Below are 25,013 nucleotides of genomic sequence, written 5' to 3' on the forward strand. Positions count from 1 at the left end.
AAAATAATTGGCTTGTAATATTATCGAGACTCAAGTTATTCTATTAATGTGCAACGATATTCGAAAAGTAGACTGTGAACCCCTTGTTTGTGGAAAATCATTAAACCTTCACAGTCAGCCTTAAAACACAAATGCAGACAGAGAAATCAAAGTCTAGATGAGAGCTCCCAGCGAATCGTCACTTACAATCCACAAATTAAAACCCATAAGTACATAGATTGCGGATCTTTATGCATTTAGAGCAGAATTGAGTAGATGAAATTCAAAATTGTTGGAAAATTTTAAAAATTGAAAATGTCAATATATGATTTCGCCTCTATTAAAATCATTAAGCGACGAAATAACATACAATTTGATTTCTCAGTTCTTGAAATCGATGCAGGCAATTTCTATTTTGCATACATATCCGCAGTGTATCCATAACACTGTGAAAAAATCATCCCCTAAAAAATCTTCCTATGTCCTGAACGAATGTTTCCCTATCTCATCGCCAAACAAGGGGTGCCAGACGATCCGATCTGAAAAGAAACATTAAAATTGCTCTGGCTCATATAATATAAAGGAGAGAATGCTCGCTAAAACGGGGTGAGTGGATCACGCGTGGGTCGACGACGTTGATCGGTGGGTGTGTGGTATTTCCAGGCGCAGCTAGCCGGACCCCGCACTGGTATGCAAAAGTTCTCACAGTATTATCCGAGCTCGATGTTGCCGCCACCACCACCGGCCCCGATGGCGAGGCCGGTTGCGATCATCAGGTCGACGGGCGAGCTGACGGCGGCGAGTTCGAACTCACCGCCGACATCGTCGACATCGCCGACGGACCCGTCGGAGCTGGCCTCGAGTCAGGAACAGCAAATGGCGGCCGCAGCCGCGGTGGGCCTCGTCGGATCCGGCTGCCAGAGCTCCGTCGATCCTGCCGGCAGGAAGAGTCCTGCGAGGATCCTCGTCACCGCGCCCCACACCAGCCGGGAGTACACCTTTGCTCACTTCCACTCACAACCTGGACAGGTAAGCGATCTCACAGTTCATAATAGCACCGCATTTGAGATACTAGACTCGGATGCTAGACTGGGGAAAAGACATTAGAAGAATCTAAGGATACTCTTGTATCAGTTTATATTTTTTAATTTGTTGGACAGTGTGATCAATTGACTTGGACAATTTTTATTTTCCATAGAAATTCGCAGTCTAGTTACGCACGAAGTTGGGTCACCGAGAGAGATTAATTAGTTAAGGGACGTGGTCGCAGGTGTTTGATAAGATTATTTTTCTGGGAATTTCAGCAAATATTCACCTACCCAACGATCGGTTCCATGTCGGGGGTGATCTCCCCGACGAACCTCTCCCTGTTCTCATCCCCTGTGTCGGTGACGAGGCCAGTGGCGACCCAGAGATCGGTCTCGAACGTGCCACCACGTTGGAACACTGCGCCGTTCATCAACCTGGAGGATGACTATAACATGATCGCTCCGATCATCACTGGAACCGCCAGCGAACCGCCTTCCGCTATGGACGAAGGTCAGTAACTAGTTCACCACAATAACATATTCTCCACATTCTCAACCGACATGAACTAAAGAGAAAATTTCTACAATCGTCGGTTCTGCTTGCAGAACGATACTTCCACCCTGTGCACACGAGCAGCGTGGTGGACAAGAGCGGAGGTAGCATGATGGGAACGGAGCTGGGCGTGGGCGGGGACCCAACGTCGCACCACCACCAGTCCCAGCAGCAGGCTCAACAGTCGCAGCAACAGTCACAACAGCAGCAACAACAGCAACAGCAGGCGAACCAGCAACAGCAACAAGTGATACAAGACAAAAGCGGCCGACCGAAGTCTCCCCCGTGACACTGGAGGCTCAGACCGGAAAGTCTCGAGAAGCTCGCATGTTCCACGGGGTCGTTACTCGCAGCCCCATACGAAAACAACCCCGAGCCGCATCCGCAATTGCAGCCACAGCCGCCACCGCCGGACGGGAATCGCCAGGATTCCTCGTGTCGTGTTCACCTTCGCGACCAAAGCCCGCGGAGAATCGAGTGCCTGAGAGTCTGATCGTAGTTTAAGCAGACGCCGCTGAGGGGCCGAGGGACTTCCGGTCACTGGGAACCGGAAGCCTGGGCTGCTTCCCGGGCGACCATACCGTGAACCAAAAACGATCGCCACGCGAAAAGATCGCGGCCTACAACTCGGCGCCTATGCCGCCAATGGCGAGACCCTCCGAGGAATTCGAACCGGGTGGAGCCTACGCCCTTGCCTCGAATCCCTCCTCGATATCCTCCCTTTATCTATTCAGAGAATTTATTGTTAACCTCGCCATCCTGGCGCACACTTTGGAAATGATGCGATTCGATCGACTTTTCGGTCGTTTTCGGTTCGGTCAGTTTTGGACGATTGAGGACTTGAAGATTGTGGCCTGTCCAAATTAGTCAGTTTCGTAGTTGTGAACTCTCGGACAGCGGATGATTCTTGTTAATCTGCTTTGTTTATCAATTCTTTTAAACCATGTGTTATGGCCACTTCTTACAGACACGTTAATTTTTTGTACTGTTTCCAATGCAGCAGCTGTTCGTTTGATTAATTCAAGTACTTTTCGAAGGTTTTTTGCATTTCACAGATCCGAACCGAATTCGGTATACTGAATATATTAGTTTAAAATCTAATATTCAAGTCTCCCACTTTTGAGAAACGTGGGCAGTCAAAGTGTTAAGATACTTGTAGATCTAAATCAATTTAAATTTATCCTCGCGACAGAGAGATAGTCCCAGCTAGTTCGAATCTCCGACCAGCCTCGGAGGGTCCCTCATTCTTATTCGGTCAATTATTACTCCGCTCCTCGAAGCGTCATAGTGCGAAGGGCTCCGCGACCGGAAGCGCGATCCTCCTCCCTCGGCGTTCTATTCGCGTAACTCTGTCTCTCTCTCTTTCTCTCTCAAGCGTCCTGGAAAGGACACATCGTTACGTCTCCTATCTAAACACATACACATACGTCGCCGATCGGTCCCGTCGACCAAGCGAGAAACGAACAATTGCCGAAAAAAAAACAAAGCAGAATAGAAGATGAACGAACGAAGTCGAAGACGAGGACGACGAAGCAACGATCGTTTGTTCAACGTTGTCCCGACACGAGAGCTTCCTGTTCGTCATCGGACAACAGAGGAAACCGGAAGAAGAAGAAAAAAAAATAGAAGCGTTTTTGTACATAGACGCGGCCCCACACAGTTCGTCGCGCGCCGGGTGTCGTATTTTGTAAAATTTTAGAGGACCCTAGACTAGTATCGCGGAAGGAGGAGTGTTCGGTGGAGAAGAGCCGTGAAACCGGAACGAGGAACGAGGGGCGAGGGGATTTCTAGTGCCAATCTCGAGTAGCTTATAAATATTATAATGAAATTATAATTTTTTATAATATTTATGAAGGAACACACACGCTTGTTTAGACGCGACAACGACGGGAGGCGTAGGCGTCGAGACGCAAACGGAGCTTCAATCTCGACGATCGAACATTTTTACAAATAAAATAAACGAAGCAACAAAACACAACAAAAAAAAAAAAGAAGAAAAGAGAGAGAAGAAAGAACAAACAGAAAGCAAACACGGAAGAGGAGCACCGATCGACGAGTCTAACCGGTCCACGAGCAACGAGATCACGAACGATGATCCGATCAAAGGAGAGAATTCGTTGTTGAGTCGCCTAAACGATCAGGCTAGTGCCGGCCATCGGACGAAGAGGAAGACGACGAGGAAAAACCACTAGTGCGGACTAGACACCAGAGGCTGCTAGTTAGAAACAAAGTGACTAATGTTTAAGGTCGATTAACACAGTTATTAAATTAAGCGGTCGAGACTAGTTGAACGCGTTTTTCTCGGTCGATTGGAACGGTCGAGAGGAAACGAGAGGACGACGAGGACACGCCGAGGAAATAGTGCGAGACGCGCGAGGGACGCGGATTTACGAGATAGTGAGAGATTAATCTATAGTTCTATTAACTATTTTAGGGAGTTTAGTGTAACGTGGGGGTCACACGCATACATCGTACTCGTCGACAACGAAGGTCCTAACTACTGTCCAAAGTGCTTTCCGTCGATTGTCGGGAGGAACACGGACGCTTCCGCTGCCCTAATCAACCAGAGAAAAATGTCCTTGAACGATTCAAGTCGTCGATTTCATATTTTTCGAAATTACGAGGCAGTGAGAAACTGGCAGCGGAAGGGTCGCGAGCGAGCACGAGGGGCGTCCTGTCCAGTTTGTAACTCTTCGAGTGTCTACAGGGTGCGCGGGAATCCTCTGATAATGTTTATAAGAACCGTTTATCTTACTGGTAAGACTCGCTCTAAAGTTCGATTTCGACGAAATCCCCTCGGTTTGTACGTATCCATTTTGATTTTCCGGTAGGCGTGCGATTCCCGCGCACCCTGCGCATGGCACTCGAGGGACACCCTAATTAAAAATGCGCTTAATATACTCGCTAGACGACCAGATAGTTTTCGAGGCGGTTCTTCTTGGGTTTGTAAAGTCACTTCCCTGTTTTTCTCTCTTCGAGTGAGGTTGAAAGGGTGCGCCGGCCTCTTGCCCATTATCGAGACTAATTAGTCAAGCCTGATCGCCGCGAGATTGCAGCGAGATTCTGAAAATTGCGATCGTTTCTTTCCCCCGTGGCTTCTCCGTGGAACAAGATGCCGGTCGATCGAGAACAGATCATGGTTCCCCCCTTTTTTCATGCTTCTACGCGACAATGCTTTTCTCTGCTTTGCGGACACTGTGCTTGGTGATCACTAATATTCTTTCGTGTTTATACATTGTTTCTGCTGGTTCTGTGGTTGAGTAGGTCGATTGGAACATCCAAAGTGGTAACTTCGTTGTGTACACTCGAATATTGTACTATTTTGGAGTAATTATTTTTAAATTCCTCAGAAATAAGGAATAGTCGAATAAAACATGTGGAGGATGTTCTAGAAGGAAGAACTCCAAGTAGGCAGCCATCTTGGATCAATGCAACATCATTAAACCTCGAATTTCATCGTATATATTTCGACATCGATAGGAACAAGCTGTCGGAATGATGAGATCACTCCTAAAAATCGCTTTCCACTAATTTTTAATGCTTCGATCCAGCCAGAAGCGATGTTCTATGCATATGAATTTCTCAGGTGGCCAGACAGCCGGCCATCTTGGATCGGTCTGAACTTCGCGAAGTGTGTTCAGATGTTGTTAGTTTTATTGAATGACTGAACATTGGAATCTGTAAGATTAATTATTGAAAGAGGAGTAAAGAATAATGGGGGAGAAGGGTGGCACCCTGTCAACCGGTTCGTAGTGATAGTACAAAGAGATCGAGTGTAGCAATATCCGTAATAGCAGTAACGATTGTCAATAAGGGTTGACGCGCGGCGATACGACGCTATTATTCCTATTAAAGAGAAAAAAAAAGAATTGCTTGTAACGCTATTAACGCTATACGAAGGCGACGATAATACCGCTGCAACTATTGTTAATACTACGAGGAGACTACTACTATTATTAAACTATTACCACGATTACCACCACCACCGCCATCATCATCAGCGCCGCCATTAAAGAGGATAAGTGAAAGGAAATGATGAAACCACTTTACCATCACCACCACCACCGCTCTACCACCACCACTACTACTACTAATACTACTACTACTTCTACTATAACTACTACTATTACTACTATTACTATTACTACTACTACTACTACTACAACTACTACTATTACTACTACAACTACTACTACTACTACAACTATTACTACTACTATTACTGCTATTATTACTACTACTACAACTATTACTACTACTACAACTACTACTACTACTACAACTACTACTACTACTACCACTACTACTACTACCACTACTACTACTACTACTACAACTATTACTACTACTACTAAACTACTACTAACTACTACCAGCGCTATTATAAACGAAAAAAAAACTTTAACTCACTACTACTTATTACCGCTGCTCTTAACTAATTAATTGTAAAGGCGAAAGGGACACTACCGCAGACAGCTATTATTATTACACCGCCTACTTCACTATTAACGTACATACACCAGTTACTGGGGGGACAAGGAGGAACGCTACTATCGCTGACTACTACTCTACTACTACTAATTAACTACTAATCGCTTTACGAGTACGGTTACTACGGGAGAGATCGATTGTTAATTTGTAAATATCCAAAAGAGACGATAGGGTAACGAGTGATCAGGCTGATACACATTTTTCTCTCGCGCAGTTTCGTTTTTCCCATTTCTCCAGAAAATTTCGTTTGTCAAAAGCGATGCTCAGTGAAACGTGGTAAACGATGAACTTTTATAAAATTAGGCAACGAGGCCTCTGAACGAGTTTATACGATTTTATAGACTGCTTTACACAGAAATATTTATTGTTAAAAAAGTAATGGTATTCACGCACAGTAGTATTACAAACTGTAGTGAATGTTGGTGAAATTCTTTCGTTATTGCATTTCGTTGAGAAATTATTTTTATCCGGACACACCTCTGATTGTCTGACCAGTACCTATCTCACTTGGCCGACCAAATTTACGATTGTTCTACTTAGAAAATGAAATACAGATCTTTTTGATCCACGTGCAAGTGCCGCGACAGGTTCTCCAGTAAGTAGTGCATTAATTGTAGAGAAGACTAAATCAAATTCTCAGCAGTTTCACTTTGGAGTCACTGTTTGCAACGCGGTAAAAAAACACTGTGTCTCAGCCTGAACGATTCTATAGTAATTATTACTACGCACAGAGGCAGGGAGGCACGCGAAAGAACTTAGATCCCGAATCTATAGATCCGGGAAACAGATAGGGTGGTTTTCACCCCTGCAGGCTCCACGGTAATTGTAATCTTGGATAGAATAGGGGCTGATTTCTTCAGGATTATTTTCCTCCCTTGCTTTATAACATAAATGAAAACTGTGATTAAGATTTACACACTGATGATAAAGATTCGGACAGTCACGATAAAGATTTACAATCGAACAGACAAATATTCAATTTTACTGAATCTGCTACGAGTAGACTGTGGATGTTTACTGAGATTCACATTTTTATAACAGAAATAAAAATGGGATAAACCGTCAGTGATAAAAAAAATACAGTAATGCTATATTATATTTCGCTAAATATCGCATTTCGCGACTGCGTGAAAATCCACAGTTCACTTTTAGCAGAAATAATCTCGGCAATATTTTTCCTTTCTCCCTCGAAAAAAAATATATAATATATGTAACACAGTTTCGAAAGGTATCATAAGGCAAGGGTTGATAATTTTGATTGAAATGGAGGGTACTGTGAAAATGCAAGGGGTTGGAAATCGCCGGGTGCAGAAGACTTAGACGCGTAAGGAATTTTTAAATAAATACTTGCCTCTCGACGCCGTTTAGGGACCTCGTGTTCTTATTTTATTAACAACCGACGACCTAACGGGGGAGCTACTCTGCGAGATATTCTAACTAATTATTCTCGGAGACCGCACCGGAGGGGTGGTTCGGGATATAGTGAACGCCCACCGCGAACGCTCATTTTCTCGCTGACTTATAGTTCGTTGTTCGGTCGCGCTCGCTGCCGAACGGTGCGGCTAGGGGTAGAGTGCCAATTAGGGTTAGCCTTGTAAATTGTAAACTAGCTTTAGGTCTTCCTAACGAAGGTGCAGGACGGTGCTTATTAGGTGAACAACGAGAGAACGATTATATATTATCCGTCGACCGCGACGCGAGAGCCGCAAGGATCACCCACCCCGTCAGGTTTCCGCTCAAAAATCGAGCCCTATTATGGCGGCATCGTCGAACTTGCGTCAACAGAACATTTTGTATAGCGTCTCGAGCTGCCTTGAACCGAAAGTGCATTAAAAAATCGTCCGCGTCGACGGCCTGGCGCTTCCGAACGCGCCCGAGATCAATTTCGAGCGTCGACCTCAAACACATGACCACGAAATAATTATTTCTCACGATTATTCAACATTTTGAATTATTTTAGGGTACTTGGGCGATGCTCCAGTTCGTTCTAGAGGACCTGGGATTTTTTTCGACATCTTTATTCTGACCTTTAGTTTGGAAATAATCTTTTAATTTTATTGCAATCGTTGATCCTCCCCTACTATCGCGGTTACATTTAGGAATTTCAAAACTGTTCTGGAATTCGGGGGCGAAACAGTATTAGATTACATCACGACATACCTTCATCTGCCCCTTTTTAATTTAAAAGCTTCCAAAATGGTTTGACAACTTGGGGGTGGTATCTAGAATTACTCTAAAATATATTATTTAACAGTCAGATTTATCCTGGAATCCCTAAAGTTTTGATTTCATCCCTCGCTGCAAAAGCAACCCCCAATCTTGGTACTTACATCAGGACTGTCGGCTCCAGTATCTTCGAAAGTTCAAAAAACGTTTTGAATGGAATTGGAGGGTGGTTTTTCGAAAATAGGTGGTCTCAGGTCCGACCGGAAGTTGCGCAGGCCAGGCGACCGCGCGCGAGGACTTTTTCTACGTAAGATAGACTTTTTCTCTAGTAGATTCGAGGAACGACAAAGGACGAAGCGAAACTAAGGGGGACGCGGGGAGAGCGACAAAAAATTAATTAACTTAATTAAGCGCGTCTCGATCGGGTTCCCGGGGGTTGAGAATGACTCGTTATCCCGGACCACCCGTTGCACGAATGGGTGACAGCGTGTAGAAGAGCGAGGGGAAAGCATGGTCGCAAAATTTTCGGTGTTTCAATCGAAATCGAAGCTGAGAAATTTCGAGTCGAGGATTTAGGGGTTGCGGGCGGGGTACACTAACAAATTTGCTAGAAATTAAGCTTGCCAGGGACTGAAGATTTACACTGTGAACATAGACACACACGTACACCCACACACACAGAGAAGCGCGCGCGCGTAGCCCATTAATTCGACGAAACCGCGAAAACGAGTGACAGCAGAAGCAAATAAAAATGCAAAAGGGTGTAAGGAATTTCTTTTTAGAAACGTTTTTTCGTTCGTGATTTTTAGGGATGGGGGTACGTCGAATGGGTTCGATAGGAATTTCGATAGGGTGCACGCGAGGCGCAAGTTCAGCTACGAGAATAACGATAACAATAACGGTAATAATAATAATATTAATAATAATATTAACGAGGTTTAACGATAAAAAGAAACGGTTAACTGATAACTTAATTGTAAAACCAGAGCGAACTACGGCGATGATAACATAGTGCGATTATTAATTACTATTAACTACGGCAATACGATGATATACATATATTATAAACGAAATACAATGATATATTTATCGAATATTTATTGAGCAAACGAAATAGCACACTGTGTAGTATGGTTGTACAAAGTAGGCGACGAGGCGAGAAAAAAAAAACGAACGCGAGTTTCTTTTTCCTTTTGTTTCTCGGGGTTGGAGACGCCTCGGGGCTGCCTACCCCCGTTACAGGGGTTGTAGACATTTTATGAACTATTTGAATTTCCTATAACTAACGAGGAACTTCTCCCTAATGTATGTCACTTCATTTTCGAGTTGGCAAAAATGTACATTCTTGACCGAGAGGAATTTTCAGTATCACCAAACTATCTCTTCGAGGGTTGCAAAAATTATTTGAACATTCTGCTGTTCACATTCTACTCTGAGAACTTTTTGGTCAACTTTATAGTCATCTGTCCACCTTGCGAAATTCATGTCCCTGGTAAAGAAATTTGCAACTCCCAGACTCTCTTTGGAAAATTCTAAAACTTCTTTTGTGTGGACGAAAAAAATCGAGGTTTGTCTGGTTCGGAAAAAATTCTGCAACCCCTCAGTTACGTGGGAGGGTGCACCGAGGGTTGGAGGACACGGCGAGGGGGTGGAACCGAATGTGTTATCGTCTGACGATCCTTTTTTTTACGATTGTGAACGAGGTTCATGTTATATATCAGGGATTAGATTAAATAGTATAATACGCTGCGAGGGAGGTGGCAGGAAAAAGAGGAAAATTACTTCGGATAATACTAACCGAGGGTGGTTGGCCTTGGGGGTAGGCGTGATCGAAGGGAAGAGCTGTGACAAAGGTGGTGATAGTGGTACCGGAAAAAAAAAATGTTTGAGAGACGAGTCTTTTTGTCGCGTCTCCGTAGAAAGAGCCGGGCCAGGGGCGGATGACACAGGCGACTAAATCAAATTTCTATACTCGATTGTACCGGACAAACCACCCCCGACCCCCCCTAACTTAATAATAACTAATAATAATTCTAACGATAAGAGTATAATTAGAAACAGATAAAACGGTATAGGCACAAATTGAGTAGGAAATTGTTAACGGATAATTTGATAAATTGTTACGAAGCTTACGTAGTATATTCTCGTATGATGTTTGTTTTCTTTTTTAATATATATAGATATATATATTAAAAAACAAAATATATCTATATACATATAGGTATATATTATACATATACCCTTGTATATTTAAATGTAAAACGCGTCCTTCCAACAGAGGAGGAGGAGGAGAAGGAGAAGGAGGAGGAGGAGGAAAAGGAGGAGAAAATTTCTTCTTTCTACGGAGACTCGATTGTATCTGTAATTTTCGTTCGTCTTCGGGACATTTAATGCTTAAGAGAAACTTCTTGTGATAAGCGTGGAGAGACCTCCGCCCACGGTTCGGGCTGTAGAAAGAAAAAAAAAACAAACAAACAAAACAAAGTGAAACAAAAAAGCGAAAACCAAATGAACATAATTAAACACAAAACGAGGAGAAATAATAAACGCTAATAAGGGGAGAGAAACAAAGAGATTCGGGGGTGTAAAGTAACGACCTTAAAAAGTAAAGAGAAAAAAAAAAGATAAATTTCGCGATTTTCGAGCTGGCAGCCCTCCGACGAAGGGACACTGACAAGGGAGAGGCTTCTTTGTCACCTTACCGCGCCAATTATACGTTGTGTCCATACTGTCTCAATTAATATAATGTATTATATTATATATATAATATATATATTATATATATATCCGACAATATTGATTATTAAAAATTCTTAATATATAAAACGAAAACCGGCTGATGTATTTTCTGACACACTGTGTTCTTACCCTCCTCTTCACTACTTCTGCACCATCCCCTAAACATTTCTCATAAGTCCCATATGTTTTCCATGGACCATAACACTTTTGTTCTGATCCCTAATATTTTTCTGGACCCTGAACTCCTTCCGTAGGCCCCCACATTGTTTCGTGAGTCGCAAATGCACATCTTGGGCCCTGAATGGTTTTCCCTCTGGATTGAAATATTTCTCGTAGGTACTAAATTTTATTCGTCCATTTTAAACATTTTTGTATGATTTTGAAATTCTCCCCATAAATCTTTCTTTTATTCCAATTTCGTCCAAATCTCCGAATTTGTTTTCTGAAGATCTAAATATTTTTCCCGGGCTCTAAATTTGTTTTTAAGGCCCCAAGTACTTACTTGGACACTAGATTTTTCTTGCGAGCCCCGTAATCATTTGCAGGCCTAAATTCTAATTTAGACATCTAATGTTTCAAAGAGGATGAAAAAGACCAAGGAACAGAGGATAACTATTAACCTCTCATCGAGACGAGGGGTAATTAAAAATTCAAAACGCTCGGCTGAAAAAGTGAAGTACAATTTATTATCATGCGCAGCCATGTTGACATTCGGTGCACCATTGCGAAAATAATTCCAAGTACAATAATACGCGCGTGTATAGCCGCGTACCGGAAGTGACGGAACCGCGGGCGGCTTTTTGCGCTTTCACTCTATAAATATATCGTAAATAAAATATATATATGTGTATATATATATATATATATATGTATGTATGTAGTATGTATGTATGTATGTATATACATATTTATACGCATGTGTGTTTATGTATATCTGTACAACCTGCGGACACACGACCCTACAAAATAATTTCTACCTATTCGCTAAATCTTCATCCTCTGTGGTCCTCCGTCTTCCTTTTTATTTAACCGTACTCGCATACTTACAAAGCGAAATTATAACAATAATTACAATTTCGGAGATCACATCGGGTCGGTGTTAAATCAACAATACCTCGTTTTATTTTTAAACGTTCTCGATATCGCTAACTCAAATAGGAAATTTTACAGTTAGAATTTCCTAACAATTTCACAATTCTCCAAACAATCTTTATATACAACAAATAAATGAAAACGGGTACTTCTTTCTCAATTTCACATCCACGAAACCAATGGGGAGGACGAATTTCCAAAAAGAAACACCAGGCGAATCACGTGACCGAGGTAAGTACCCACCAACCGGAAGTATAGTCCGCAGGACCGCAAGTAACAAATCAAAATGAATCATTGAGCAATCTAAGGCGCGAAGTAACAAATGCTATTGGACGAAGTTCCAGAAATGCTCGCCCAATTGTTCGCAGCAATCGTAAAAATATTCTTTCTGATTTCGGGAACCGGAAGTAGAGAATGTTCGCGGGAAATTTCCTCGAAACGTTAAAACAACTGAAACGAGATTTTATCCGTATCAATTTTCTTTAAAATTGTTTTGTTAGCCAGAAATTATTCCCGCATGTGTTAATATTTGTGTGATCACGAACAAGTATGAGATAATTCGTTTAATCGAAATTATTCAAGTATTCTATTCTATTCGTTTGCGTTTTAATTAATGAAAAGTATAAATTCTTGCAGAAATAATACCGTGTATAAACTGTGAAAAGGAAATCCAACGGGTCTGTGACAAATCTAACAATTGTTTTAGAATGTAATTAATTGTTTCAATAACGGGAGGAATGTGACGCGATTATGTCGAAGAAAGATGTGCTTAAAAATCGATTGACTGGTTTTTTTTAGTAAGGATTGAGCTCAACGAGGTGATGAAGGGACTTCCGGTCTACGAGAATAGTCGGAGCCGTGGCTAACCGGAAACCAAGGACGGAAGTCGTTCTACCTAGCCCTAGACGCGAGTGGAACGGACTAGAAATGGAAACCTGTCCACAGAAATACTCAACTTGAATATTATCTATTTGCCCTGCTATAATAAATTGCTACGTAAAAAAAGACAAATAATACAAACAAATAAAACTGCGAATCCCTCCTGAATCAGCAATTTTCAGCGGATAAATCGCTTGAAACTGTTGAAACTCTACACTTTAAACTAAATAAATACGTCGGAATACTTCTGGTAAAAGTAAATGCTGCTTGTTCGTTCCCCGACCGAAGTACTCTGCTCTGAGTCTATGTTTAAGCTCTAGCTGCTCTCACTCGCGAAAATAATCTTTTCGCACGCTGGTGTTCACTCGCTTAGGCGTGCTGAAGAATATATTGATGTTGTAAAACCGTCGGAGACGGTTTGATTTTTGTTAATGACGGAGACGGTTTGAGAGAACTTTTGATTCCTGATCGGATGGCCGTGATTCTGACATGTTTGAACGTGTTTGGAAGTGTTTGAACCACTTCTGGGTTAACTGTATTTTGTAGAAAGGCGTGCTAATGCTTGTGGAATTTTAAACAGCGGCGCCAATGCCTGTTGGAGCTTGTCTGAAGATTTTAGGATTTCTTTAAAGCTCTACAAAACATTGATGGTGCGGTTCATAAAAATTGGTAGAACATGCTGGAGAACTTTCGAAGCTCGTTTCAAGTATTCATACGTTGTTTGATAATTCTAGAGATACTGGAAAGCTCTACAAATATCGGCAAACGTGAAGATTGCTTTAGAAGATTGTTAAAATTTCTGGACCTCGTTAGAAAATTGTTGAAGCTTATCCTAGATCATTCTAGAATCGGCAGAAACCACAACAAACCTCGTCGAATATGAAAAATAGCATTTATAAATGGTTAAAATCTCTAAACATTATCGAAGAATTGTCGTGGGATGCTCTTTAAAATTTCTTTAACCACATCAATGTGTCTACAAAGTTTAAGAAATGGAATAATTTATCTTTGAAAATTCGTCAAGCATTTTTCGGAGCTTCTAAAATTTTGTTTCACCTCGTCTAACAGTCTCTGAAGATCTCCAGAGACTCAATAATGTATGATTGAAGCTTCTTAAAGCTGTTCGAAGCAGTCAAATACTATCAAACACGTCCAAACGATCAAAAACCATGACACTTCCATATTCGTTGAAAATTTTTCTTCTTCTCCCGCAAATGATTCGCACACCTCGAACCAGTTCATACGCGTGCGTTTCACAGTCAACAATGAATCGACAGACTGAAGGAGGATGGCTAGTTAGACTATACGCTCTATCGGAACGGAACTTAGGTTAACGTCTACGTTAATATCCTCCGAATTATCATACTAGAGAGAGTAACCTCTCCGTGCACCGAATCTACAGCAATCACGACGTGAGTACTCACGTTAAGTACGAAAAAACGCGTAAACCACGACCAGAAAAACCTCGGTCGCGTTTCATACAAACTTACGCGAGCCAAAACCGTCACACCCTCTCGATCTTCGGCTGAAAACGATCTGAAACGCGCTCAAACCTTTTCGTCTATTTTACAAGGTCGAACCCGTCGCTCTTAAAAAAATAGTTTCTCGTTTTTGGACAACGATCGAGAAAGCATGAACGGTTTCTTGACTCAGTTTTTGTTAACACGTCCGCTGCGTTGCGCACGGTTGTTATACTGTTTCACATTGTTTGTGGTTTTATCGTGCTCGAGGCGATGTTTGAGCTTTGTAAAATACGTTAGTAAACAATTAATGCAACGAACGTGTTAAAAGAGTTGTACCGAGTAGAAACATCCGCGGAGGAATGTTCGTGCAGCAGCCATATTGGTTTCGGCTGAAGAACGGCCTTGAAGCGAGTCGCTCGAGCAGGCCATGTTTAGGAATTTATTGCAGCTAAACTGATTGACGTGGAAACAAGAAACTTCTTGCAGTGTTTTCATGCATGATTCAGTATTACGCACAGATTTTTTCAGCGCGGTATACTCTATAATCTTCATTACACAGAGCATTGACTGATCTGAGTCCCTAAACTTTGCGATATACTCAACTCCTCTTAAAATTATAAAAAAAGAAAAATGGTCTTAGCACTCTTGTGATTATAGACAATTCCACAAACAATTCTGTACACTTCAAACTAGTTCAAACTCTTCTAATCAAAGAATTTTAAGAAATATTACGTTTCCTGACCTGTCTCAAGGGGGGCCTGTTACAATAAGAATCACCAGTTTAGTCTAGTTTCCGTGTAATAAATTCTTAAAGACCACCTAGTTCCGTGAGACTCGTCCCAAGGCCGAGTGTAAGAATTTGAGCGAAAGAATGGGAACATCGGTCGAGCATCGTGCAAATTTAAACGAGATCCTGTGTCCAAAAAGTCGTCGACGAGGGTCTCTCGTCCTGGAGGAACACAGGACTAGGCGCAGCTTCGTTCAATGTCCGAAGGAAGCCACGTCAAGGCTCGAAAGGCAACGATATCGCTCGAAAGCATTTTTACAGCTGCTCCCCTGCAACGTTGTGCTCCTGTCTAGGATTGAAATGTGCACATACAAAAGCTTTCGATCTCTCTCTCTCTCTCTCGAGCTCCTAGAATTTCAAAATTTTTAATCTCTTTCACCCTAAACTCTCGGATAGAAAATTTCTTGTAATTCTAAGAATCCCGAAGCCCTCGGATTTGCAATATTCGAGGCCTGTGATTTGTTAATGATGGATGCTAGCTGAAGGATTTCGAAAATTTACGAACTCTACATAGATATTATGGGGACCTTCCCCTTTTTGGAAAATTTTCTATCTCCGTTTGGCGATTTTTATCTTTTCCAAAAGTTTTAGTTCTCGTGACTTGCTTGTCGCACATTTTGGAATTTCCAGGCTCGGAATTTTTGGTTCTCGATTTTTCGGCGATTCTAGAAGCTGTGTCTGAGAAGTTACTAGATGTTTAGAGACTTTCTAGAAATTGCCCAGTGCGGAATCCTAGAGGTTCGACGCACGTTTGCGTATGAATCGAGCCTCTGAATTACGCTGATTTCGCGAGCGATTCGATTTTCGCCGCGCGATTAGGGCAAGTCTGAGGAACTATGCGATTGCAATGCCGTTTCTCGGGTCTTTTTCTCCTTTGTTGCGAGGACGCCGTCATTAACAGAAACAGGTCCGCTCGTGAACTGGTTCTTGAACTCGTCTCGTGAACACGTTCACTAGTTGGCAGTGTACCCTGTGAACACACATATCGTTCCATCATTCTCACTTTCCCGCTCGTGCGAGCTTCATTGTTTATTTACGAACGAGTTAAAATTGTGCATTTCACTGCATGCTTGTGTTTTTATTTTGGAGAGGCTCGTAGATAGAGTTGGGTAGAAAATCAATTTTCTCAATTGCACAAAATAATCGGTCACCGGTGTTAATTCTGCTCGCAGAATTCACAGGTGCGTTACCTGATTTTCACGTTCGAGTTATCGATCACTTCGCCGTCGCAGTTCCACACGCTCAAGCTCGACTTCATGTAGCGGGTGTCGATCTGGTTTTCGGACTGCATGTGCATCGTTGGCAGCGCTCGGAATGTGAACTCTCTCGCTCTGTACACCTCGACGAACGGGAGATCATACTTGAAAGAACAGACGAAAACAGTCAATCCGTTTCTACAATTCTGTAATTTTTTATTGAAGCCCTACGAACATTCTATTATTATTCGAAAAAATTTTCAATTTATCGGAGTCCTACAAAATCCTACGATTTCCAATTCACTTAATTGCAATTAATTTCATTGAAGTCTGCACACTTCATTAAGATTCACGAAAAGATTGAGGAAAAGAGACAATATATTACTTTTAATTTACCGAAATTATTCAAGAAAGAAACATGCTTTTACTTGGCTCCTGTCTTTCATAATTGGTGCAGATAATTTTACAGTTTGTATAAAGATCCGCAGTCACATATCGATTTTATCGAATTCACACGTGCTGTCCTAATCTTTTGTGTAAGCCATATCAAATCGAAGCTAGATCTGTATCAGGTCAAGGTCAGACGTACTCTAATCCTAGAACTGTTGAGGAAACTTGAGATAGGTCCGGTTTAAAACTATGTTGAGGTTTCAATTAGGTCTGGGTTAGAGCCGTGCTATATTTAACCTGCACCTGAGTGGGAAGTGCTCTGGGTTTAAGCTGTTAGAACTATCGATAGACGATTTCAATAAACTGAATACCTGGCCTGAAAACTGCTGGAGATCGAGGGCAAATAATCTTTGAACAATCCGCAGCTTTCGACACCCTCGAGACTTAATTGTTAAATTTGGGGTAAATCATAGAATGATACAGAACTTAGATAAATGTTTGAAGATTAGGTTTACAGTGCTCTGATATTATGATGGAAGGCTAAATGAAATCTACAACCATCTTATTGTATTCTATTCAGCTCGTTACAGTAAGTGGAAACAGAAATAAATGTCTATTACAATTTATTAACGAATATTGCCACTGGGAGTTAACTAAACGAGAAATTTGATCATACTCACAAGAGTCTTCTGTTTACTGGACAACCTGAGCAACATCCTAATGTTATTAAATAGGGAAGTATGGCGAACTAGGATCACGTCGACGCAACCATCGCCAACGTGACAGTGAGGACTGAACCCCATGGGACTCCTGGAGCAGGCACAAGCCAGATTAGCACCGTTCACCATGAAGAATTTACCTCTGACTGTCATCCATCCTAAAGTGAATAATAAAGTTTGCAATCGACCGATTGATCGATGAAACGATAAGAAAGATAGAGTGCTTACTGGATATTTCTTTGTCGGGGACGCTGTTGTGCATGTGCTGCAGACACCTGCTGCAATTCTTGGTGCATCTTGTACTGGTCGCAGGGTGACAGGGGTCCGACAGCAGGTGGATCTCACCCTCGTACCCTTTGTTTGCGAGGATCTTCTTGAACCCTGCAATCAGATCACGTTACGTTAAACAAATTCTGGAAATGATTTGGCTATTTTCGAGGACATCGAGAAACATTGGAGAACATCGAAAAACATGAGCAATAATAAAAATAAAAAGGAAGAAGACGCGATCTTTTAGAAATCATTGGAAATAGGCTACTTGGAGGACCGAGAAACACTGGAGAACATTGAAAAACATGATCAACGAACAACCTGCAGTGGAATAAAAATAAAACGTAAGAAGACTCGATCTTTTAGATATCTTTAGAAATGATTAGGCTACTTTGGAGGACCGAGAAACACTGGAGGACATCGAAAGACATGATCAATCAACAACCTGCACTGAAATAAAAATAAAACGCAAGATGACAATCTTTTCAAAATCTTTAGAAATGATTGGGTTACTTTGGAGGACATCGAGAAACATTGGAGAACATTGAAAAACGTGATCAACGAACAACCTGCAGTGGAATAAAAATAAAACGTAAGAAGACTCGATCTTTTAGATATCTTTAGAAATGATTAGGCTACTTTGGAGGACCGAGAAACACTGGAGGACATCGAAAGACATGATCAATCAACAACCTGCACCGGAATAAAAATAAAACGTAAGAAGACTGGATCTTATAGAAATCTTTGGAAATGATTAGGCTACTGGGAGGACATGGAAAACATGATCAACGAACAACCTGCACTGGAGTAAAAATGAAACGTAGGAAGACTCGATCTTAGAAATGGAATAATAAATAAGAAGGTCTGAGCATCGGAACTGCAGTGAAATACAGATGCAGCCGAATGCACTTACCGGAGTAGTCGTATCTCTGAGGGCCCATCCACCTAAACTTCTCGCTGTCCCTGATCACGTCCCCGAGATACCCATAGCTGAGCACGCTGGCGTACAGCCTGAGAAGGTTCTGGTCGTTGTGCACGGAGGAGATATCGAGGCCAGTGCTGTCGCCAAAAATGATATGTATCGCGGCGGTTTGCACGTCCGTCGTCCCGTGGAGGCTGTACGCTATCGTGTCCGTGCTGCCACTTGGTATCACTCCGATCGGCAACGTAGGAGTTGGTAGTCTGACCTCGGGATCGTTCGCGTCGATCTGCTGATCCCTGGTCGTCCTTAAAACCAGACCGTTGATCACCTCCGCCAATGTACCGTCGCCGCCTATGCACACCACTGCCTGCGATATCGATTTTTATCTTTGAACAAATCGTACATTTTTCGGACATTTTCTACTGTCAGCTATTGCGCGATCTTTGTGCTACCTGGCAGGTGCAGAAGATACTTCTTTCGAGTATGTGTTTGACAAAAAACTAATTTTTAAAAATGTTCAGTATACAGTTAGAAGCAAAACTGATCACACACACTTTGAATCGGAATAACTTCTTTATGAATGGACCAGACGACCTCAATTACTCTGTATGGCTAGATGAATTAGTTCAGTAAATGACGTCTAAAAACTATGTTGAAAAAATGCATTTGCCCGGAATTGTGAACAACAATAGTAAAAATTGATTTTTATGGGTTTTTTAGCTGGGCCAATAAAGAAAATTTAAAAGATGTGCTTGGTCAGCTTGTTTAAATTATATACGCTCCGAAAATTTCATTGAAATTGGTTAATTGGTTTACGAGTTATAAACGATCAAAAGTGATAAAAATACCAAAAATCTTGAAAAATTGTAATTTTTACCACTTTTGATCGTTTATAACTCGTAAACCAATTAACCATTTTCAATGAAATTTTCGGAGCGTATATAATTTGTACAAGTTGATCAAACACATCTTTTAAATTTTCGTTATTGGCCCAGCTAAAAAAAAGTCGTAAAAATCAATTTTTACTATTGTTTTTCACAATTTAGACCAAATGAATTTTTTTCAACATATTTTTTAGACGTCATTTACTAAACTAATTCTAATCTAGTCTTACAGAGAAATTGAAGTAGTTTGGTCCATTCATAAAAAAGTTATTCTGATTTGAAGTGTGCGATCAGTTTTGCTCCTAACTGTATGTAGGACCACATAGAAAAGTTGTGAACAACAATTTTTAGTATTTCCTCTGGGATTACGACCAATTGCAATTTTTCCGAAATATTTTTTGCACTTCATGTAGTAAACTAATTTGTTAAAATTTTCAATGTGGGACCACATGGAAAAGTTGTAAACAACAATTTTTAGTATTTCTCTGTGATTCCGACCAATTGCAATTTTTCCGGAATGTATTTTTTGCACGTCGTGTAGTAAACTAATTTGTTAAAATTTTCAATGTGGGACCACGTGGAAAAGTTGTGAACAACCATTTTTAGTATTTCTTCGTGATTCCGACCAATTGCAATTTTTCCGGAATGTATTTTTTGCACGTCGTGTAGTGAACTAATTTGTTAAAATTTTCAATGTGGGACCACGTGGAAAAGTTGTGAACAACCATTTTTAGTATTTCTTCGTGATTCCGACCAATTGCAATATTTCCGAAATATTTTTTGCACGTCATGTAGTAAACTAATTTGTTATAATTTTCAATGTAGGATCACATGGAAAAGTTGTAAACAACAATTTTTAGTATTTTCTCAGTGATTCCGACCAATTGCAATTTTTCCGGAATGTATTTTTTGCACGTCGTGTATTAAACTAGTTGTTTTAACTTTTAAAAGAAAATCCAATTGCTATAGTCCTAAAAAGCTATGATCCTTTAATCAGAAATGCTCACATGGAAATCGCTTAGATCAGCGGTGAGCAGAGTATCCCTCGCATGACCGTGCCGCTCGGTGACCAGCATCTTGGTCTCGATCCCGGCGATAGTCATCAGAGGTAGGACGTCCTTCTCCCAGATCTTCAAACCCTTCTTCTTCCCCCCGAAGGGATTAACGAACAAGAGAATCTTCCTGGGTCGATGCGTGAGACCTAGAAACAAAAAGAGGCGGTGATCCCCCTCTCTTTCCGTCCACAGATACCGTCGGCATATTGATTTTTCATACGGGAATGGAATTCAGGGTTTTCTTCGGAACCGTCACGCAGCGAGAAGTGAGAACCTGGAGATCAATACTGCAGCCACTCTGGCTCTCCCGAGAGGCCAGTTTCGAAGGAGATTGTGTTAGAAGCGCGACAAAGAACCGGCTCGATTGTGTTTCCGTTCGAGAACGTTTCCCTCGGAGCGAAACTAATCGAACCGATGGCCGGTTAGATTGATTAGACCGGACGATAGCGTCGTTCACCGAGAGTTCAGGAAGCCTACGCTATCCGACTGGCTGTTGATTAACTTGTCTGACCATTGCGGGCGGGTTAAACCAGGACATGATCCTGCTTTCTGATCTCCAGGATCCTCTACTCTGTCTGATCTTGCCTACGTGGGCCCTATCTCTTCAGCATCCAACTTTGTAGCATTTTGCTATGTGGTTTAAGTTAGGGCTGTAACTTTTCCGAAGCTTCGAAGACTTCGAAGTTCCGAAGCTTCGAAGTTCCGAAGCTTCGAAGTCTTCCAAGTGCTCGAAATTTCAAAGTCTTCGAAACGTATGAAGTTGTAACTTATGAGTTCCATACCATGTCACGATTTTTTATAAATAAAAATATTACCGGTGACTGACACTGAACTTTCCGTTTTGATTTTTCGTAATTAAATTCAATTTAAAAGAGTGCATTCTATTAATAAATTTCGGGGTCATATCACGAATGTACTTAAAAAATAATACTTTGCAAACAAAATTTTAATGAGTTTTATTAAATTCGGTGAAATCGGATATCGCGGACTAAATGAAAAGAAAGGCAAGACAGGCTTGGCGCTTGACATAACTCACGTATTCAGTAGGACTGTAACTTTCCTTCCTTCCAGCCCTAGTTTAAGTGATTGATCATTTGATTTAGGTCTGTCTAAAGCAGTTTTATTATTTTTTAACGTTGAAAATAGTGGTTCGCAAATATGTATATGTATGTGCTACCATTGCTACCGAACATAGCTGAAATACGCCTAATTGAACATAACGTATTAGGAAATCGGTCGACAGATAAATAATTAGACTGCATTTCGATTAATTCTCCAGTTTTGCAGGTTCCGCACTCCAAATTCACCCTTCTGGGGTTTATTAATTTACATTTGAACTGATTTTTTTACAAAAACTTACTTAAAAATACTTTATTTGTAAAAAATTCAATTTGATTTGCAGAAGGGTAAAATTACTTTGCAGAAGGGTGAAATTGATTTGCAAACGGGTGAAATTGATTTACAGAAAGGTGAAATTGCTTTGCAGAAAGGTGAAATTGCTTTACAGAAAGGTGAAATTGATTTACAGAAAGGTGAAATTGATTTACAGAAAGGTGAAACTGACTTACAAAAGAGTAAGTTTGAAGTGTGAAACCTATAAATTGTCATCAACTGTTTCAAAGTTTCTGGTCGGGCCGTAGACTATTTGTCGACGGGCCGCGTGTTCGACATGCCTGGTCTAGAGCCTGATTTAGTGCTCAAAAACTTTTTATACCATTGCGAGGTGAACTACTACCACAATCCTTAATAGTGATGGTTAGATCGCGGATTTTTACGTAAAATAAGAATTATTTTCTTGATAATAAACGCTAGGAAATAATACCGAAGTATATTTAAATTCTTCTATGACCGCAGAAATACAACATTTTTAGGATACCCTGTATAAATCGCCGATTGTCGAGTCTACCACTAGTTTATTTATTATTTTCAAGTTTCCTGTGATTTTTTAAGCCTGGTACTAGCAAGACCTAGCCGAAACTCCTGATCGTCAGACTGTGTCTCTTAGCGTTTCACCATTGTCAAGCGGAGAATTGTCGACGTAGAAAAGTCCGTTGACAGTTGTATCACTTTTTGGCAGCTTTTGTGATCACAGCGCGAACAGAGTGGTCCATGTGTGTTCGCCTTTTGTGCCCGAGGCTGACTCTGTTGAAGTATCGACCGTGACCTTGGCTCTTGAATCACGAGGAATTGATCGAACCGGTTCTCACTCGAAATTATTTCAACGTGCAGGTCCGGGTGCAACGAAATGCAAAATAATAGACATTATCCGGTTGTTGGTCAGACGATCGGGTAGCTTCTGACGATCGTGTTAAACGCTCGTTAAAATTCCTCCGACACACATACACACACCGAACGATTTAACACTCGAAGCGCACTAAAGTCTCTGCAAATATATTTAACAATCGTTATGCTCAAGTTTTTTCTACGCCCGGGCTCATGCATAAAAGAAGATGTGCTCAGGCGGCAGCTTTCCAATAGCAATCGAAATCCCCGTGTTCAAGTGCTCAGGTGCGAATCCTAATTGAGTTTTTGCTGCACTTTACAGGTGCAGCTGGGATTCTGAACGTGTTAGCAAATTGTAAATCGGGCTTTTTATTGAATTTGTAATAACTGGACCCTGAATATTTCTGTATAAATCAATAAATTATCTGTTGATTGTGTGCGACGACTGGTTTTGATCAGTACATTAGCTGTATTAATTCATTCGTAGCTGTTTCTTAGCGAATTTATTGATTATTTAGAAACAGTTAAAATATGTTCCTTGTACGTTATTCATTCTATATTCGTCTTGAATTAATTTAATAATTTAATTCTTGATTTAATTTCTTCTCTTAATAATTCTAATATATCGAAAATAATATATTCGGATGTTCCTAAACTTATCTACTGTCTAATAATTGTGCAGAGTGTTGAACTTTATTGAGTTCGTAGTTCTATGGATTCAAGTAGGTAAGTAAATTACGCTTAACGAGCGGGTGATGGATTTTTCTGTTAGGTCAAGTGCTTATTGAGTCGGGCTAGCTGTTAGACGTGCCACGTATGTTACAATTTAATCTAGGTTGCGACTAAATCAGATATCTGTTAGGACAGGGTCAGATCTAGATCGGGATGAATATTCGTCTATGTCAGGCATACGTGTAAAGTCTGCTGGAAAAATTCACACCTGGCAAGATTCAATTATTATACAAAACCAAAATATATAGAATATTTACATGAACAAAAATAATAGAATATTTAAAAATAAATAAAATATAGACACGATTAAAATATAATAGGGTAAACTGTACTATTGCTGGCGCTGCAGTAGTTATTGACACTTTTGATTGAAACGGCAAATATTAAGAATTCCTGGTATAGAAAATCATTTTTTGTTGCTTCTTATTTATATTTCAAAGCAACGTTGTAAATTTTCGTAACAGAGTTCCACATATGACAGTTAGCAAATGTGCCAATGACTGTACTCTGTTTATTTTATATTATAATATAATTGAAGGGGTGGATGGATAAAGGTGTCAAGTAACAAATTGTTTGTTTTCTGTAACAGAGTTTTTAGTGAGGTATCCTGATGAATGAAGATAATAACACAAATCAATTACAAATATATATATATATATGTATATTGTTATGGTTAATCTCTAATACAAAAAAAGATAATAATTATCTTCATTCATCAAAAAAGGACAACATATTTTGTTAAAAACTCTTTTACAGAAAACAAACTTTACACCTTTATCCATACACCCCTTCAATTATAATTATAATAAAAGATTTATGACACGTAAAACTGTTTGATTTTGCGAAAAAAATCTCTATTACCTTATAATAATAGAAATTTAAGCTCGTTTAAACATTTCAAAAAAAAGGTAAAAAGATTTTTACTACGATTTTGGCTTAGGGTGCCAATCATTGTACAGTTTACCCTATTGTATAGAATACTACTGCAATATAAATATGAAAAATATAAATATTTAAGAATAAGATCAAAAATAATATACATACAATGTCTACAGCAATAAATAAGAAATACTAATAATTAGAGGATCAAGATATAAAATATTTAAAAATGGATTAAAATGAAAAATGCAGAAGAATCGAATAAAATGAAACTCCATTATGTTGTAATAAATCTCATAAGAGATTTCCTAATTAAAAAAAAGAAATGAAAGTGGCAAACAAGAACGTGCAAAATTCGTTTCGCTCCATCTGCAGACTTTTGGGGCTGACTATGATCATCCACGTGCTATTCAGATCGCGAGGCGTTTGACATCGTCAGAGGAGGCCAAGATAATTAGCCGAATCAGAATTTTTTCTGGCAGTACCCAGGGCCTCGCTGACAAAAGCGTGAGAGGTGGTTCGGTGTGGGTGCTAGACCGAAATAGCTCCTTATTTGGACAACAAAA

General features: G+C 40.5%; 2 protein-coding genes across 10 annotated transcripts in view; one reads left to right on the forward strand and one right to left on the reverse strand.

The window, feature by feature from the left end:
• Positions 1–11,049, forward strand: part of Nfi (Nuclear factor I) — a 92,549-nt gene extending 81,500 nt beyond the window's left edge. For 7 of the 9 annotated variants that reach the window (XM_076435206.1, XM_076435213.1, XM_076435207.1 and 4 more), the window contains 3 exons: positions 643–1,008; positions 1,284–1,518; positions 1,614–11,049. In XM_076435206.1, the coding sequence (XP_076291321.1) occupies positions 643–1,008; positions 1,284–1,518; positions 1,614–1,849 (837 nt within the window). In that variant the 3' untranslated portion in view covers positions 1,850–11,049. The remainder of the gene's footprint in view (positions 1–642; positions 1,009–1,283; positions 1,519–1,613) is intronic. The other 2 variants (XM_076435209.1, XM_076435210.1) reach the window with 2 other exon arrangements.
• The window catches only part of Cerk (Ceramide kinase), a 42,521-nt gene continuing 26,856 nt past the window's right edge, over positions 9,349–25,013 (reverse strand). Inside the window, exons 4-9 of the mRNA XM_076435221.1 lie at positions 20,566–20,759; positions 18,666–19,041; positions 17,711–17,863; positions 17,444–17,640; positions 16,368–16,537; positions 9,349–16,147 (exon numbers count right to left, since the gene is read on the reverse strand). Of these exons, the coding sequence (XP_076291336.1) occupies positions 16,072–16,147; positions 16,368–16,537; positions 17,444–17,640; positions 17,711–17,863; positions 18,666–19,041; positions 20,566–20,759 (1,166 nt within the window). The 3' untranslated portion in view covers positions 9,349–16,071. The remainder of the gene's footprint in view (positions 16,148–16,367; positions 16,538–17,443; positions 17,641–17,710; positions 17,864–18,665; positions 19,042–20,565; positions 20,760–25,013) is intronic.

The sequence above is a fragment of the Lasioglossum baleicum genome, chromosome 12 (genome assembly GCF_051020765.1).
Source record: "Lasioglossum baleicum chromosome 12, iyLasBale1, whole genome shotgun sequence".
Lineage (NCBI taxonomy): Eukaryota > Metazoa > Arthropoda > Insecta > Hymenoptera > Halictidae > Lasioglossum > Lasioglossum baleicum.